The sequence below is a fragment of the Curcuma longa genome, chromosome 2 (assembly GCF_044706935.1).
Source record: "Curcuma longa cultivar G26 ecotype Majalengka, Jawa Barat chromosome 2, ITB_CL_G26_1.1, whole genome shotgun sequence".
NCBI classification, from domain to species: Eukaryota; Viridiplantae; Streptophyta; class Magnoliopsida; order Zingiberales; family Zingiberaceae; genus Curcuma; species Curcuma longa.
In genome coordinates this window covers 4,630,102-4,649,478 of record NC_133862.1, presented here as the reverse complement: position 1 = coordinate 4,649,478, position 19,377 = coordinate 4,630,102, and the positions used below count along the sequence as shown (strand labels likewise).

General features: G+C 31.4%; 2 protein-coding genes across 3 annotated transcripts; both read right to left on the bottom strand.

Moving 5' to 3' along the window:
* Positions 1-4,898: 4,898 nt before the first annotated feature.
* On the bottom strand, positions 4,899-5,595 carry LOC141815926 (uncharacterized). The gene has a single exon (XM_074703791.1). It carries the CDS (start codon positions 5,565-5,567, stop codon positions 5,019-5,021), a length of 549 nt encoding a protein of 182 aa, XP_074559892.1. The 5' UTR covers positions 5,568-5,595; the 3' UTR covers positions 4,899-5,018.
* A 1,630-nt stretch (positions 5,596-7,225) lies between these two features.
* On the bottom strand, positions 7,226-11,544 carry LOC141821293 (CBS domain-containing protein CBSX3, mitochondrial-like). 2 transcript variants are annotated; one of them, XM_074708703.1, is made up of 6 exons: positions 11,469-11,544; positions 10,407-10,669; positions 10,156-10,237; positions 7,892-7,965; positions 7,666-7,726; positions 7,226-7,589 (listed from the first exon to the last, which is right to left on the bottom strand). In XM_074708703.1, exons 2-6 carry the CDS (start codon positions 10,662-10,664, stop codon positions 7,447-7,449), a joined length of 618 nt encoding a protein of 205 aa, XP_074564804.1. In that variant the 5' UTR covers positions 10,665-10,669; positions 11,469-11,544; the 3' UTR covers positions 7,226-7,446. The 2 variants fall into 2 exon arrangements, with proteins under 2 accessions (XP_074564804.1, XP_074564805.1); XM_074708704.1 differs by having other exon boundaries at positions 10,407-10,679; positions 11,469-11,530.
* Between the last annotated feature and the right edge of the window lie 7,833 nt (positions 11,545-19,377).

The window sequence follows — 19,377 nt, the reverse complement described above, 5'->3', positions numbered from 1 at the left end:
TTGATTTTCCCAACGGAGTAATGGAGAACAACGTAACATTGTGATTCCAGTAGTGATTTGGTGGCTCTGGAGTAGTACGTAGACAGTACCAACTCATGCCTCGTATTCTTCTTCAGTTTAGTTTGCAGATCGCAACAGCCAGCAGACAAAATCCAATGCCATGTGCAGATCCTTAATTCCATGCATCTTCAGTAGTTTAATTTGTTTTTATGCTTTGCTTTTGGGTAAAAATAAGCTTTTTGCAGGGAATCAGTGACCTTTCGTGACTTAAAAACCAAGTTTAAGACATCTGTTTACTGAAACTGAAAGTCGATCTCGTTACTGTAAATGAAAGGAAGCTTAATTAGCTTAGAAGAAAAGCAACCTAAAGGTTGAATTCGTCTGCATGCACATGCGGCCGGGTTTATTCCTTCCTCCACTGAGTGAGCGAGGAGATGATGATGAACGTGAGCTTTTGACCAACCCACTCGCTTCGAAGGAGATTTTATCTTTCGGAGATTGCGTTCAGAAAGGGTTTTCTTCATTTGGATATTAATGGTGTACTACATAGTCAGCTCCTGTAACATGTAGCCATGCATTGATGTCGAAGTCACTAGGATTCCCAAGCCACCGAGAGTCCGAGATCTCATGAATTCTTTTATTCACTTCCACCTCCTTGTGATTTTATTTTTAAATTTTAATTAAAAATTTTCATACTATTTTCAATATGAAACTTTAATTATATTTCAATAATAACAATCTACTCTTCAAATAAAAAATCACTGAAAGCCCCTCTTTAACCGTTCCAAGAGACCTCTCTTGCTAGCTAGGAGCCCCCTAATTATTTCTTTGTGAGGGTCCTCACATGACACCAAACCACATAAACCATCCTCATACCATTAGATTCGATAGAATCCATATATATTGTATGATATTATTCACTCTGAGTCTACACATTTATGATTTTATTTTTGAGTTTTACCCACCTCTCTAACGATTCCAACATATCCCTTATTAGGAATCGCCAAAATATCTCCATAATGGTATGATATTATTCACTTTGGTCCTAAGCACTCATGACTTTATTTTTTAAGCTCAACCCAAAATATTTCGTACCAATAGAAATATCTTCCATCTTATAAACCCATGATCTTTTTCATATATTTTCAATGTGAAATTTTAATTGTATCCCAACATTAATATGTTGGAGAGTGAGTTATACTGTTCGAGTTCGATAGGTAGAGAGAGAGTGTTCAATAAAGAAACTTGGGAGTTGATGAACTCTTGAATCTACTGCATGAACGATGAAATGGGTGAGAGAGTTCCAAATCATGATGGTGTTTAATTGTCCTGGGACATAATTGAGTTAATTATTATAGGACAAATTTATTATAATGGACAAGAGTCGAATCTCAACACCGAGGTAATGTTCTTCGTATAGTGATCAACTGTAATTTTTTAATTTATCTTCTCACAGATAGTCGTAGGACCAACCGTGTAGAGCCGCTGAATGGTGAATTTCATATTTTGCTACAGCAATGATAGTGTTTAATTAGGTCGTGTAAAACTTAGTGGGATATGAGTTTAATTAAGGGAGAAGTTGAAAGCCCCTCGCCATCTAAAGTCTGTCCACGAATGTAACGAGCGATTTTGCGTCGCTGCACCACGGAGGGCAGCCAAGCGAAGGAGTCACGGCCAAAGCTGAGTAAACTTTGCTCGCCTAGGCACGTCCATCACAAAAGCAATTGGACATCTAAAAATTGAGCACAAATTAAAAAAAAACCTTTTATTATCTTAAAAGTTTTTATTTTTAAATTGATGGGGTGAACCTACCGCTCCCAAATATCCTATGTGATCACAGAAAAAATGATAAATTCCAGTTAGTTTTATTGATTATTTCTGAGGTGATCGATTCGGTCGCACGAAAATTTCCCACCGATCACCAGGGTAAATCAGGAAGTGCACGCAGTGGCCAGCCCAGACGTCCAGCATCCTTTGATTGCGTTCTCCATTTAAAGAAAAATTTCTGCAAATACGCCGTAACTGGGGATCGAACCACAGGTGCCTAGATGCCTATGTGATCAAGAATCATATTGAGTTGTCAATCAAAATCAAGACAAATCAGATGTGACCCAAAGAAAATCTGACTTGGCCTAAAAGGAATTCAGATCTAGTTGAATTTGCTCAGTGCACTCATTCTAAGATGTCTCAAGGCATCTCGGTCATAACATCTCAATCTTGACATCTCGGTCATAACATCCCAATCTCGACATCTCGACCTCGACAACTCGACCAAGACATCTCAGCTCAGTATCTCGCCCATGACATTTTGTCCTCGACAACTTGGTCATGACATCTCGATCTCGATATCTTAGCCATGACATCTCGGCTTCGGCCTCATATCCTGATATCATATCTGCCTCGGCCTTAGTCGTCGACTTTGTGTATCTTCAAAGTCACTCCAATCGATCTCATTCCTTCATTCACAAATCAAATCTACACTTTACATTGGTGTCCACTGACAATAATTACGAATATCGTAAACACATGACACAGGATGAATGGAGAATCAATTATGTGATTCTCAGCTCTGGTCTCCTAGATGTCATCCTTCAAACACGTGGCACTTAGCAGATGGAAAGGAACGACTATGTCGATCTAATCCCCTCATTAGCTCTAATATAGAAATACTCTTCTGGCAACTATATAAATCCTAGAGAAGGTACGTGCAAGAGTTCCAAATTCTATAGGCTTACACATTCTCTTTTTCGGCTCTATCAAACTCTCACTTACTTCTTTTTCCTACTCTACTTTTCATATCTCAATCAACGCCTCGGAGTAGTTTGTCGAAAACTCTCTCAAGCGTCATTCTAATCCTTTATTGAAGTGTATTTTAGGTCTTCATCGATGATCTTCCAGAATGCGCACATTGGATCATTCATTGAATGGTGGTGTGACCATCCATAGTATTCGACCTGAACATAATTAAAATAGCACTCTGACATATATTTCATTCTAAAAATAAATTTAATTTACCATTATTATAGCAAATTATGATGTAATCATATATATATATATAGCTATGCATTAAAGTAGTTACTATAATATATAATAAATTATTTTAATTTAGTTAAAATTATTAATATATGAAATATTATTTTATTAAAATATTTTTACTAAATCAATATTATTTAAACTTGATTAAATCACTACAACTTAATTAAAATTTAGTCATAGCTGCTCTAATAATTTTAAATTTATTTCGATCAAATTAAAATACTTTTAATCAATTTTAACTAATTTTAATTAAATTGATTATTTTTAAAAATATACTAGTACTTTATGCATGCGTAATAATTTTTATTAAATTAAGTCGGTTTATTTTAACATATTATTTAATAGCTATCAGATAATTATTATAACAGTACTTGAATAAATATAGCTTTTAAATAAAAAAAATATGTTAGAGAGTTATTTTAATTTTTTTTAAAAAAAGGATGATTTTTTTTATTTTTTTCATAGAAATTTTGATATGGAAATATATAATAAAGAATAAAAAAAGAAGGATTTGCGGTGCGGTTGGGTAAAAGAAATAAACACGATGGTGCATTTTAGTAAAACCCTAAAACTAAGGGTTCAGTATTTATCACATTACGTTTTCATAATTATTAGTAATAATTTTTAGTGCTTTTCCCTCATTTAAAAAAAAAGTAAATGCAACTTGCTAAACCCTAAACTCCTAATTAATTCTGAATCTTCCACTGGTTATTTAAGATCTCAATCCCAGAAATGTTAAAATCGTTTTGAGTACGCAAATTATTTTGTTTGCCATAGAAAAGAGCTCTTGTTATCGTAAAGCAACAAATACAATGATGCGAATTGGTCGTATATTGCTCTCGTAATTATTGCTTTTAAAAAATAATTATCTCCTATTGGTTACTGCAACTATAATTTTTATAATTACGAATCGATTTGATTCTGTTTTAAAAAATAATTATCTATTATTGGTTACTGCAACTATAATTTTCATAGGATAAGATTGATTCTGTTTATGTTGATGGCCGATAATAAATTTTCATTTAAGTAAATCAATCATCTACTGAATAACTCTAGATTTTTTTTAAAAATTATTTATTTGACATAATTTAACGCACGCCATAGCGTGCAAAAGCTTGCGCATGGCCGACCAAACCACTTTTTGTTTCAGCAACTCTATGGAGTCTGATCGAAAATTAGTTGTAAATTATTTTTATAATTAAATATAATAATATTTATTGCATGATAATCGATAAAAAAAACGAAGAAGAATGGAATTCTCGTAACAAAAAAAAAAATAGCATCCAATCAAGTTCCTTGGCTAAGTCAAGATTCAAATGGAAGATAGGATTAGTGTAAATGTCTCTTTCATTTCACATATGATTTTTTTTATTTATGTGTGAATTTGAAAATGAATTTTGTATAAATCTTATAAATTAAATTATATTGTAGGTATTACAAAATTGTAAGGCTGATATTATCAAACTTATCATATAAGAGAAATGATACTTACCATGAAATGGTATTTGTAACACTCACAATTGCATGCAGTGGGTCTATTAATGTCAGTGGAACTGTCAATAATGCTACGATTTCATGCTATGATTTCATGTTGTGTATCACCAATCATAAATCTATTAAAATTATAAGCTATAAATTGTATTTTAAATGCTATAAAAATTATAATATTTAGATGCTATTAAATCTTATAAGCAGATATAGAGCATTTATTAATAAAAATTAAATAGTTTTTTTAAAAAAAAGTTATTAAATATTGAATATTATTTTAAAAATTAGCCATAGCAAGCAAAGAAAGTAGAGTTTAAAAAATCATTTTATATGAGATGACAATAATAATAATAATAATAATATAATAATAATAATAATAATAATAATAATATAGCCATGTCGAAAACTCCTTAATCATAGCAAAATCGAATTAATGTTATAATCGATTTGCAAGCCCTCAATTACTTTAAAATACGTGCTAAATTGGTCGTCGCTCATTTCAAGGCGGAGCCCAAGTCAAGGCTATTGCTGACCAACATCCCGAGCTGCTCCGCCGTCTTCGCCACCGGCGACTTCAACCCCCGCTCGTCGAACGCGTCGCTGCAAGTTTCCACAAACGCAGAGGCGGCGGAGAGGTTGTTCATCAGGTCTGCGTGCGACGCCGCCCCCTTCAAGTTCTTGCCCGCCCCCCGCAGGCTGTCGACGGCCGACTCGAAGTTGGCCCGGCACACGCTCAGCGACTCGCTCACTGTCTTGGGCGTCCCCGGCGCCGCCATCAGCTTCGCCACCTCGGCCTGCGCCTCCTTGGCCTTATCCGCCGCCGCGGAGACGACGGTGCCGGTGAGGTCCTTGAGGGAGGCCGAGTTCGCCGGGACGGCGAGGGACTGACAGAGGAGGGGGTAGGACGTGGTTTTGCAGGCGGCGGCCACGTCGAGGAGGGCGCGGCGGGGCTGCATGCGCTTGAGGACGCGGGCGTCGACGGCGGTGGAAGCGAGGAGGAGGAGGTGGAGGAGGAGGGCGGGGAGGGCCGAGAGCTTCGACATGGCGGCGAGTGGCTCTCTCGATCGGAGGTTGAGGAGAGCCGGAGTGGATGGTGAGAGAGGGATGAACACATTAATTTATAGAGATTAAAGCGGTTGGTGGTCCTGTTTTATCTCTAATTGATGGTTATGTCTTTGTTAATAACCATTAATTAATTAATTAGTTGAGGACGACCCAAACATAGCCAAATCAATCAAAGAAATATTTCGTTTTATTTTATTTTTATAAGGTAAATATTACTTGATAGTGTTATACTTCCATGCTCGACACACTAGATCCAATCATGAAACATTTCATATTTTCACATTCCAAAGTATTTTAAAGAATAAAAGAAAGCAAAAAATAATAATGATTACATTACAGTGTTTGGTGTACATTATTTTCAGTCTAATTTTTATTATTATAAAATACCAATAATACCCTCCTAATTTTTAAAATAAAATAAAAATAAATGTAATAATAAAGATTAAATTTTTATTAATAAAATTAATAATTTTTAATAATTTTATTAATTATAAAATATAAAAATTAGTAAAATATTTATTAATTACTAATTAAAATAAAAATTTTTAAAATAATTAATTAGTTTAAATAATAATTAAGTAAAATTATAAAAAAAAAACTATTAAAATAATTAATAATTAATTAATTAATTAATTAATAATAATAAATAATTTTTATTTAAATTATTAATAATTATTATTAATAATTTTATTATTTTAATTATTTTATTAATTATAATTATTAATACTTATTTTAATAATTAATAATTACCATTTTATTATTAATTATTATTATTAATAATTTTATTATTTTATTAATTATAATTATTAATACTTATTTTAATAATTAATAATTATTATTTTATTATTACTTTTATTAATTATTTTAATTAATTTTATTAATAATTAATTATTAATTAAAATTATAAAATAAAAATTATTAAAATAATTAATAAATATTTTATTAATTAATAATAATAATAAATAATTTTTATTTAAATTAATAATAATAATTATTATTAATTTTATTAATTTTATTTATTTTAATAATTAATAATTATTATTTTATTAATACTTTTATTAATTATTTTAATTAAGTTTATTAATAATTAATTATTAATTATAATTAATAAATTATTGATTTTATAAAATTATTAATTTTATTAATAAAGTGGAAGGGTATATTTGGTACGATAAAAATAGAATCTGTAATGTAATCGGATTACATACTATTTCCTTTGTAATCCAGATTACATATCTTGGCTCCTCTTTTGTAATCCAATTACATTACATTACATCTCTAAAATGTTACCAAACAAAGTAAATCATTTTGTAATGTAATCCTGATTACATTACAAGTCTGAATTACCCCTTACCAAACGTAGCCTTAATGATACATTTTTCATGTAATATATCATTGCTTGAAAATCCAATCACGAAACATTTCATATTTTCACATTCCAAAGTATTTTAAAGAAGAAAAATGATATACTACATGAAAATTGTAACATGAAATTCAACATGACACACTCAACTGCATACGTATGTAATCCACTGCATGTAATATGTCTTGTTAAATTTTATACGACATTTTTCATGAGACGATGTGCTCATCGATAAAGGTAAAAGCATAGAAGAGGTTTTGAAAATTCAACCTATTAAATTCAACCATAGGCTTGCAACTTCATAAGAAGCATGATGTATCGAAGGAAATTTGTTCAGAAACTTTATCAAGTAGCCAGAAACAGGGATCCAGGTTTGCTTGGCTAGAGAAAACCGGCACATCTGTACTTGGGCTTGCAGTCTGCTCAAAGAAACTTGAGGGTTTTTTTTTGCCATCATTATGGTCTATTGTTATTTGACTAGAGAACTACTTGTCTTAGTATCCTCCTTGTATATAAGCATTGAGGCGATTCAGCTCCTCGCGATGCTCGCTCACCACAGCTCGAACAACGTCGCCAATGGAGACCATTCCGATCATTCCTTTCTCACCAACCACAGGAATGTGCCTAATGCGGTTGTCTGCAAATGGAAGAGGTTGCAATTCACTGTTTTAGTCAAATCCAGCTAAATAAACTCAAGTAGAAGACGTTCAAACCTGTCATCAGCTGCATCGCCCGCAGTACTTTAGTATCTGGAGTCACAGTGATAAGTTTATTCTGAATTTAAGAAGAAGAGTTTGAATGAGATTGAAAGGTGAAACAATAAATCTGTGGACAATATTTTCACATGCAAAATTTACAGTTTCAACTGGAGGGATAATTTTGTCAAAAATGTATGAGCCATATAAAAAAGATAATGAAAAATTGCTGCTTCAATTATACCTCTTCAGTCATGATGTCACCAACTTTAGTTTCCTTGGAAGATCTTCCCTGCACAATGATTTTACGGAGATAATCTGAAGAACAAAGAAACCAAACATTAGAAACACACTGGAATCAGGATGCATAACTGAGAACAGAATCATCAGAATTGGTTCTTGATTCTGAACGAGTGCAGAACAAATTTATTGTGAATCAATTATTCTTACTGGATGTTCAAAAGATTCAACTCAGTTGTCTATTCGCTGTTGTATTCTTTAGCTTCCAGCTTATTAATTATACCAATTTAGTAACAGCATTGGTGCTGCCCTTTTCCACAAATAGTTTTGTTCCTAGTCACTTACCTCAGTTAAAGAACGCAGCTTCTTCAATTAACAACTGATTAAATATATGAAGTTGGGGAAACATTGGACAATTGAGTTGCATCAATTCACAAAGTTAAATCAATAAGAAAAAAATCACAAATGTAACTATTTAATTTAGAATCTTCAAATTTGATGCAGATGAACCTTGAAAAATACCATATCTATGTTACATGCATAATGAAAGCGCAACTAAGATCCACAAAAAAAAGAATCTCATCTTTAATGTTAGAGCCACCGAAGCTTCTCATATTCTTGAAGTAGAATGAATTCATATGCACCAGTGTCAAAATAGTCCATAATTGCAGTTGCCATAGGGACAACATATTTTGGTATAGAAACTAAACGACAAAGGAAATCCAAAAATCTACTGAATTGAATGAAGAGAAACAAATTCAAATGCAATATCTACTAAAAAACCATGAATAAATGGAATGCAATAGAATCAAATGGAATTTAGAAAGGAATGGAATGTAATAAAAAGGTGAATCTTGCATTTCATTCTTTTAATCGATTGTAACAAGAGACTGGTATAAGTGGGATGCTTCGGTCCATGTTTACTCATTTTCTATTCTTTCTAATTAATCCAGTGAATCTAGCTTACATCCTCTATGTAGTCTCTTTAGGGGTGCCCAATCTACCTCATCTAGCCGACACAATAAACTCACCCTGACCATCTTGCTGGGCTGCTCAGCCACCATAGCTCAACCAACCCAAACCCGACCGATATGTAAGAGTGGCAATCAATGTCTTATCATGTTAATCATTTCATAATCAGCTCGTGTCATTCAGATTGATGTTTTATAAAATATCTCTAAAGATAAAGTTATATAATATAAAAGTTATTGATATTTTTCAATTTTTTTTGTAAATGGATCAAATAGTGTCACTCATTTATATTTTAGAATTGTGCTATGTGACTTTCAGATTTTATTTTTGTTAATCATTTATCTGGTCAGTTGGGTTGCATCATGTTGTCATGTCATGTCTAATATTGCCAACTCTATTGGCCTACCTCATCCAATTGACATGATCAATCCACCTGATCCCCCCCCCCCCCCCCCCCCCCCCCCCCCCCCCCCCCGAGTTGGCTAGCTCGCCCGGCTAGATTGGCCTGCTTGGTCCACCTAGCTTGACCAGTCCCACTAGTCTGTCCAATAAATTCCACCCAATCAATCTCCTCGGCTTGTTGAGTCTGACCATCTCTTTCAACTCACCTTGCTCAACTGGTCCAACTAGCACACCCTGTCTAATCGATCTTACTAGTCTATGCAACCCACTTGGCTTGCCCACCTTCCACCCTAATATTCCTGACAAGTCAGCATGACCCACTGACAAGCCCGGCTTCATTCACCAAGGCCCACCTAGCCACCCACCTAACCTCCTAGCCCAACCAATTTACCTGCCTACTCAGCTCAACCAGCAGACCCAACCCACCTAGATCAATTAGCCTGAAACCAATCAGTCATTTGTCTTGCTTAGTTTACTGTTTTTTATCTCTATTTAAATTTTTGAATGATGACTTGTTAATGAATATTATACTTCAAAGTAGAATGAAAATTTCCATCTATCTTAAAGCAGGGAATGGATTGAGTCATTCCTTAGAATGAATCGTTCACCCTCAAATTATCCATCCAAACATTGGAACAGAATCATTAAGGATTGAACTATTCTCATTTAATTCATGTATACCAACACAACTTATTCCTATGAGATTAATTTTGTTGGTGTCATTTAGTGGAAACATGGAATAATATTAACAGATTCACTTATGTTGGCATATAAATGTTTAGATTTTTGCATGCAAGCTAGGGCATGTTGTAGACGTGAAAATGTATTTTGCGCATGCAAAGTTTCCGTTGTGCCATTCTACAAAAACAAAATAAATCGTTGACCAACAATTACCTCTCTCAGTAACAATACCAGCAATGGCCTTCTCTTCCCCAGGTCTCACCACCACTAGAGCTCCAACATTGTGTTGTGTCATCTAGAAAAGGAAGAGATTAAAATTTCAATTTGTACAAAACTATTCAAAGGAAGTTGGTTTTCCCCCAAGAGTGTGTAACTGCCATTTCTTTGTTTGCAATGCCACTCACGTCCTATGATGTTCCCATAACAAATAACATAAAGAAACAAGGATTGTCTCAACAACATACAGATTTGACAGCATCATAGACAGTGTCATCAGTTGTGCACCACAGCCAGGAGCCATCGGCACTCTTCCCTTTAGCTGTGAGAATATCCAGGATAGTTGTGCTTTCAAATCCATGCTCTTCTAAACGTGATGGCAAAACTGACTCATAGCGGGAAAACACAGTTGGTAGCACAGAGGGGTTCATGACCCGAACGTGTTGGAGAACAACTCGTTTAAGAACATTTCCATGCAGCTGCAGTGATTGCATTGCCCTCTGCATGATTCCTGTTGTCAACTATGTAGACATTAGGCTAATTAATTGTCTAACCTCAAAACAAAGCATCTTAAAGTAATTATTTCACATGAAATGCTTCTCTGTCACTAATAAGTAAGAAAGAATATATGGTTCACAGCATTATAGATAGTATCTTCTTTATTCATTAAAAATCACCCTCAAATGCCTAAATAAAGGATTGCATAGGCTAACAAACAAACACAAAAAGGGGGAAACCCAAGGCACCAGGCAGCTACGTCCTTCTATTAATATCAGCATAGTGTAGAAATCCAAACCTGGTTCTCTTCTCTAACAAATTGATAGTTAACTGTTCTTCCAATCTAACCAGTTCCTGGTTTGCTTTCTCTATCAATTAATTACTTCAACCCCTAAGCCATCTGATGCAAAATCTCACACAAAAGGGGAAAACCCTTCAAGGACACTTTATAGATCAGATAAGATTTTTTTCAAGTCCTCTGTGATATCAGAAGTAAAGGCCATTGGAGCGCAGACATGTTGAAAACTAGATGAGCTTGTAACATCGCACTTTGAAACTATTCCTCTTCACTGTTATGAAGACTTGTTTGATTGCAAAAATTAGAACTAACACTAAAAAAAACGCCAAAGCTAAATCAAGGCAAGGAAAACACAGGGCGAGTATATCCCAGGTCTCAATGCCAAGTGAAGATCAGACAAGGAGGCCGGCCATCTTGCCGGATATCACCAGGTCATCTCCCGGCGTAAAAGGAGCCTTTAGCGCAAGATCTATGGCGACCAGCTCGACGACAATCCGACAGAGAGATCGCTCACCTTCACCGACAGAAGAGAAGAGAGGCGCTCCTGCGGAGTGACTGAGAGAGGAGAGCAGTAGAGAGATTGGTGCCGAAGAAGCATATATATATATATATCTATATATATATAAAAACAGAGTTGTCTGTCTAAAAATTTCCCGCCTAAATATCATTTCAATAAATAGACATATTTATCTATATGGAAACAAACTTACACAACTATAATTGATTGATAATACAACTTTTCATCCATATTAATACCACAGATTTTTAAATGCATTTTAATTCATATTAAGCATAAACTTTAATGCTCAAATTATTATTATTAAATAATAAAATACAGATTCCTAATATATTGAATAACTTTAATGGTAAAAATATAATTTTTCATCCATATTAATACCACAGATTTTTAAATGTATTTTAATTCATATTAAGCATAAACTTTAATGCTCGAATTATTATTATTAAATAATAAAATACAGATTCCTAATATATTGAATAACTTTAATGGTAAAAATATAACTTTTCATTCATATTAATACCACAGATTTTTAAATGCATTTTAATCCATATTAAGCATAAACTTTAATGCTCGAATTATTATTATTAAATGGTAAAACACAGATTCCTAATATATTGAATAACTTTAATGGTAAAAAATATCACATGTTACAAATGAGGGTGAGGTTGCATACACTCTATAAATTAGGATTGCAATATATTCATTCACTCACTTTAGGCTGAAATAAAAAAATGGCTCCTCTGTTTAATCTCATCCGAGAGGTTAACCCTTCGAAAATGCAATGGGCGTTGAAACTCCGATTAGTTCGTTGTTACGATCTACCTGCATATGGAAACAACGGAGATTTTAGCTTGGAGTGTGTCTTTCATGATAAAGAGGTTGTATATTTTTTTTACGTATATATCTGATTACTGTTAGAAAATATAAATTAAATATTTACTCTTTCTATATATTTGTAGGGTGAACGCATCCATGGAACAATAAAACGCCCGATCATAGAGAGAGTGAAACTCATTCTCAAAGAAGGTCATGTATTTGCCATAAAAAATATCATTGTTGCAGAGAATCGAATGAAGTATAAGACAACAACAAATAAATACAAGATTAATTTTATTGCAAAAACTCATGTATGCGAAATTTTTGATGATACATTTCCATCGATGATATATGAATTCAAGTCTTTTAGTGAATTGAAGAAGACAGATTCTGTTGATGAGAACATACTTTTTGGTAGGTTAATTTATTTTTTTTGTTTCATGATTAATTGATCGAACATTTTATCTTATAGCTTAAATTTTTTTTTCTCAAGATGTCATTGGCAAAATGGTTGCACGAGACTCTCCTCAAAGTAAAGAATTTGGTGGTCGTCTTACAAAGCTTCTTGATTTTGTCTTAGAAGATTCGGAGTAAGTATTGTTTTATTTTTCTTTTAATTTGTGGAGAGACTTTGTTAATGACATCATGATATCTTACATCTATTATTTTAATATTTTTTAATAATTTTAGTTATTTTACTATTTTTAGGAAAAAAGTGTCTAATTTAAATTGTATTCTATGATTCGTAAGCTATCATGTACCTTGTGGGTGTGACATTTAAATTTTATTGTGAAAGGTGTGATCATTTTAATGTGAAAATTTGACATTTGTTTAATGAACATAATATAATTTTCTGAAATATATTATTTTAATGTGATACATTATGATTTATTTAAATATTTATGTTTTGATAGGTTCAAGATTCGAGCTCGAGTTTTAGACAATACTGGAAATGCTCTTTTCCTGCTTTGGGATAGAGAGTGTGTTGAGCTTATTGGAAAAACAGCCTTCGATTTAAGGGCCGAAATAAAAAATCAGGTTTTCCATTATCGGTTGTAAATGTTTTTTCTGAATTTTTGTTTAGGTAACATATAAAAAATCACATAATATTTCAGGATTCCACTTCAATAGAAATGCCAAAAGAATTTGATGATTTAGCTGATCGGAAGGTTCTCTTCAAAGTTCAAGTTAGGCAGGATCAAATTCGTGGATTTAATGGGACTTACACTGTCATCAAATTGACAACGGACCATGATATTATTGAAAAATACTGTGGTGATTTTTTTGAAAGTCAGGTGGATAATATTTTTTTATTTAGATTTTTTTTATTTTAATTTTCACCCATGCTTTCTTATCATTGTTAGTTTATATAGGAATCTGATGTATTTTCAAAATTGAACAATGCTGAAAAGGCAGACATGGAAGAGGTAAAAATCATGATTTTAAGATCTTTATGAAATAGTATTAGATTGAATATAATTTGCTTTTTCTAGGTTATTTCTTCTGAAGATGAAGTCTCAACTCCTCTAAAATCAACAAGTACGGCTGTGATTTCAAAAGACGTTCTGAATGATACTTCATTGAAGAGAGCACTAATTGATGAGTTCTCATCTACTGCACCAGATAAAAAATTGAAGACAGTTATCAAACAAGAGAAAGATTGATATATTAAAGTTTATATTATTGTAAGTTTTTTTAGGTATTAAGGTCATTGACATATGAAACATTTATCTTGGTTTTAATTATGGGAGTTTCTAGAATTTAAATGTTATTGATATCGTTAGACTTAATTTATGCGGTATTTTAATTTTGAATTGAGTATTTTATCTGAAATTGTTGTTTTTTTATTTATTATCTTCTTATCATCAATCATTTTTTAAATTAAAAATATACTTTACTACCTATCGGTTGAATATTTAATAAAAAAATTAGATAAACTCGGGCCAAATCATATATGGTTACACCAACTTAACAAACTCTATTTTGACATATGAGAAAATAATACTAAAACTTAAATTTACAATAAAGCCAACTTAAGAACAAAAAATATTAAATACAGTTACAATGCAAATTAATAAATATGATTGTGAAAAAAAATTTATATGTAAATCAATGCCAAATAAAAACATGCATAATATATTGTGAATTTTAAAAAAATAAAGAATTTTTTCAAAAACAATTAATATTTAATTTATATTTTTAAGTCTCATAGAAATACTACACAAATTAAATCAAATACCATATATTCTAAAATATTACTGAAGTGTAGATAAAACTCTTAGATGTAATCAAATACCACATATTCTAAAATATTCTAGATTGTAAAGCCTTTTCGGTAAATTGCATAATTTTTGTGGTAAATAAAGATTTTCAAAACAATGACTTCTTGATCTCATAACTATTTGTGCTGTTTAAAAACAAAGCATTTAAAATCTCCATGCTCAATAATATATAGCTGTTTGGCATCATACACTCAAATAATTTAAAGTTTCAAGGTCCTTTTTTAAATTATATTTAATGTCATCATTAAAATTAACTTAAGACTATTTCTCAAAATTCTAATTTCAACCAAATTTAATTCTCGAATCATTATTATTAAATGGTAAAATACAGATTCCTACATATATTGAATAATTTAAAGATACTAACATCGCTAAAATATATTGAATAACTTTGATGATAAAATACAAATTTATAAAATAGTACCATAAATTTTTAAATACATTTTAATCCATAGTAAGCATAAACTTTAATGCTCGAATTATTATTATTAAATGGTAAAACACATATTTCTAAATATATTAAATAATTTAAAGATAAAAATAAAATTTTTCATCCATATTAATACCATAGATTTTTAAATCTATGCATTTTAATCCATATTAAGCATAAACTTTAATACTCGAATTATTATTATTAAATTATTATTAAATATATATATATATATATATATATATCTATAATATATATATATATATAAACAGAGTTGTCTGTCTAAAAATTTCTCGCCTAAATATTATTTCTATAAATAGATATATTTATTTATACAAAAACAAACTTACACAGGTATAATTGATTGATAATACAACTTTTCATCCATATTAATCTATATTAATACCACAGATCTTTAAATGTATTTTAATCCATATTAAACATAAACTTTAATGCTCAAATTATTATTATTAAATGGTAAAATATAGATTCCTAAATATATTGAATAATTTAAAGATCCTATCAAATATCACATATTCGATAATATATTAAATAACTTTGATGGTAAAAATACCACATATTATTACAAATGAGGGTGAGGTTGCATACACTCTATAAATTAGGATTGCAATATCTTCACTCACTCACTTTAGACTGAAATAAAAAAATGGCTCCTCTATTTAATAACCCTCGAAAATGCAGTTGGCGTTGAAACTCTGATTAGTTCGTTGTTATGATCTACCTGCATATGGAAACAACGAAGATTTTAGCTTGGAGTGTGTCTTTCATGATAAAGAGGTTGTATATTTTTTTTACATATATATCTCATTACTATTAGAAAATATAAATATTTACTCTTTCTATATATTTGTAGGGTGAACGCATACATGGAACAATAAAACGTCCGATCATGTAGAGAGTGAAACCCATTCTCAAAGAAGGTCATGTATTTGTCATAAAAAATATCATTGTTGTAGAGAATCGAATGAAGTATAAGACAACAACAAATAAATACAAGATTAATTTTATTGTAAAAACTCATGTATGTGAAATTTTTGATGATACATTTCCATCGATGATTTATGAATTCAAGTCTTTTAGTAAACTGAATAAGACAGATTCTGTTGATGAGAACATACTTTTTGGTAGGTTAATTTATTTTTTTATTCCATGATTAATTGATCGAACATTTTATCTTATAGTTTAAAATTTTTTTCTCAAGATGTCATTGGCAAAATGGTTGCACGAGACTTTCCTCAAATTCCTGATGTCTTACAAAGCTTCTTAATTTTATCTTAGAAGATTCATTATTTTATTCTTCAAATTCCTGATGAAAAAGATGATCCTGTTTATTACAATGTAGTACGGGATTCTTTTAATGATGCACCTTTGATCATCATGCGACGAGGTAAGAAAAAATTTTTTTTAGTGCATGTGATAGTGACAGCAAACAGAAAAATTCAACAACAAACGTTGTATTTAAGGAAGTTTTTTCAAAATTTATAAATTTTTTTCTAATTGTACAATCTATAACCAATTTAGTTTATTTATATTTTAATTATTTATTCAAACACTCATACTTACTAATTTTAATTATTAATTATATAAAATAACATCCCGTGCAGTGCACGGGTGAAATACTAGTTATATATATAAAAACAGAGTTGTCTGTCAAAAAAATTTCCCGCCTAAAAATCATTTCAATAAATAGACATATTTATCTATATGGAAATAAACTTACACAGCTATAATTGATTGATAATATAACTTTTCATCCATATTAATACCACATATCTTTAAATGCATTTTAATCCATATTAAACATAAACTAAGTTGTCTGTCTAAAAATTTTTCGCCTAAACATCATTTCAATAAACAGACATATTTATCTATATGGAAACAAACTTACACAACTATAATTGATTGATAATATAATTTTTCATCCATATTAATACCACAGATCTTTAAATACATTTTAATCCATATTAAGCATAAACTTTATTGCTCAAATTATTATTATTAAATGGTAAAATACAGATTCCTAAATATATTGAATAACTTTGATGGTAAAAAATATCACATATTACAAATGAGGGTGAGGTTGCACACACTCTATAAATTAGGATTGCAATATATTCATTCACTCACTTTAGGCTGAAATAAAAAATGGCTCCTCTGTTTAATCTCATCTGAGAGGTTAACCCTTCAAAAATGCAATTGGCGTTGAAACTCTGATTAGTTCGTTGTTACGATCTACCTGCATATGGAAACAACAGAGATTTTAGTTTGAAGTGCGTCTTTCATGATAAAGAAGTTATATATATACATATATATTTCTACGTATATATCTGATTACAGTTAGAAAATATAAATATTTATTCTTTCTATATATTTGTAGGGTGGACGCATACAAATATTTACTCTTTCTATTGCATGATGTGCATACCCCTGAATTCTTAAATGGAATAAGATGTTCTGGAGTACCAAATCACGAGTTAATTAAACTTGAAGGTTGGAACTCCAGTTATGCTACTGCGGAACATAGATCATTCTCTTGGATTATGCAATGACACTAGATTGATCGTGACGAGGCTTGGAAACCATGTTTTAGAAAGACAAATTCTTACTGGAAGTAATGCCGGTCATAGAGTGATTATTCCAAGAATGTCATTGACTCCTTCTGATCCAAGACTTCCCTTTAAATTCCAACGAAGATAGTATCCTTTGATTGTATCATATGCAATGACAATCAACAAAAATCAAGGTCAATCATTGTCTCATATAGGACTTATTTTAAATAATCTCGTTTTTAGTCATGGTCAACTGTATGTCATTGTATCTAGAGTTACGAATCCCATGGGTCTAAAAATTTTGATATGTGATAGTGAAGCAAACAGAAAAATTCAACAATAAACGTTGTATTTAAGAAAATTTTTCAAAATTTATGATTTTTTTCTAATTGAACAATCTATAACCAATTTAATTTGTTTATATTTTAATTATTTATTTAAACACTCATACTTACTAATTTTAATTGTTAATTATATAAAATAACATCTGCATTGCAATGGTGAAATACTAGTTAACTAATAAACCAACAAAAGGAATGGAATTAATGTTGACCGGCAATTTTGAATAGAATTTCAACGTGGGGCCGTAACATTAAAATTATTTTAATATTAATTAAAATTCCTCTAATTTAATCAAAATTGATTCAACTTATCCATTTAAATTGATGATGAAAATAAAGGATATTTCTAGTTATTTTCTTTTTCCTAATTATTTCAACAAATAGTTGGAAAAAATAATTATAAAAATATGAAATTAAAAGTTTTGCCTCAGGCACTAGTTGACCAGTCGGCCTATTATTCAAAAATTGTAAACTAATAATACCTAACCAAAGTCATAATTACCTTGTCTAATCCTTAATTAAGTTGGGTGGCTTGCAGCTTGGCATGGCATGGAAAGTGTTAAGCAACCCCTTTTAAGAGATGGAACAGACTCCTTAAATAATGAAGATTTAACCATAATACATCTAAAGAATTTGAAAAGCTTATAATATTAAGTTATCTGTTCTGATCCATGTGTGCTTCACGATCATAGATAGTTCTTGACCATAATGTCTTCTAAGTTTGACTGGTCTAAATATTTTAATTTTAGACTGACTAAGTTTGAACTTCTTAAGTTGACTAGTTAATATTTTAAAAATATAAGATACTAAAATCCATCTAAATTTATTGATTATCACCTACGTTCTAGTAGATAGTTCTTAGGGCATAGACGCATAGTTGAGTTGATTACGATAAAATAGAGTTGTTAAAGTAGGCAAGGGTCGAATCTCAATAAAGTTGAAGTAATGTCCTTCTCCATCGTGATCAACTGCAGCTTCTCGATTTATCTCTTCACAAATAGTCGTGAGATCGAACATGTGAAATTGTTGGAGTGACGGATTTCACTTTTACTGAAGTAATATATTATTGATCAATATTAACTTAAGTTAAATAGGATCTCATATTACAATACAATGAATTATTACTACAAGATGTTGTTGATTTATATTAACTTGAGTTAACCATAATTTCATTCATGCACATGTTGTAAGGAAAATAATTCTTTCAATTTCTCCTTATATATATATATACACACACGAAAATGATATTCTGCGCGTCGGTTTCCTGCGCACCCGTGCGCGACACCGAATCCATCGTTCATCACCGATCGCGCGCCATATCTAACCGTCCAAAACTAGAAATGTACAGTGCTCCGCCCCCCGACCTCCGCAGCTGCCACAGCCCCTCACCGTGCCCTCCGGCCACCGCCGGCCGCCAGATCGGGCCTAGTCGACGCGCCACTCGTCGGCGTGTCAACCGGCGTC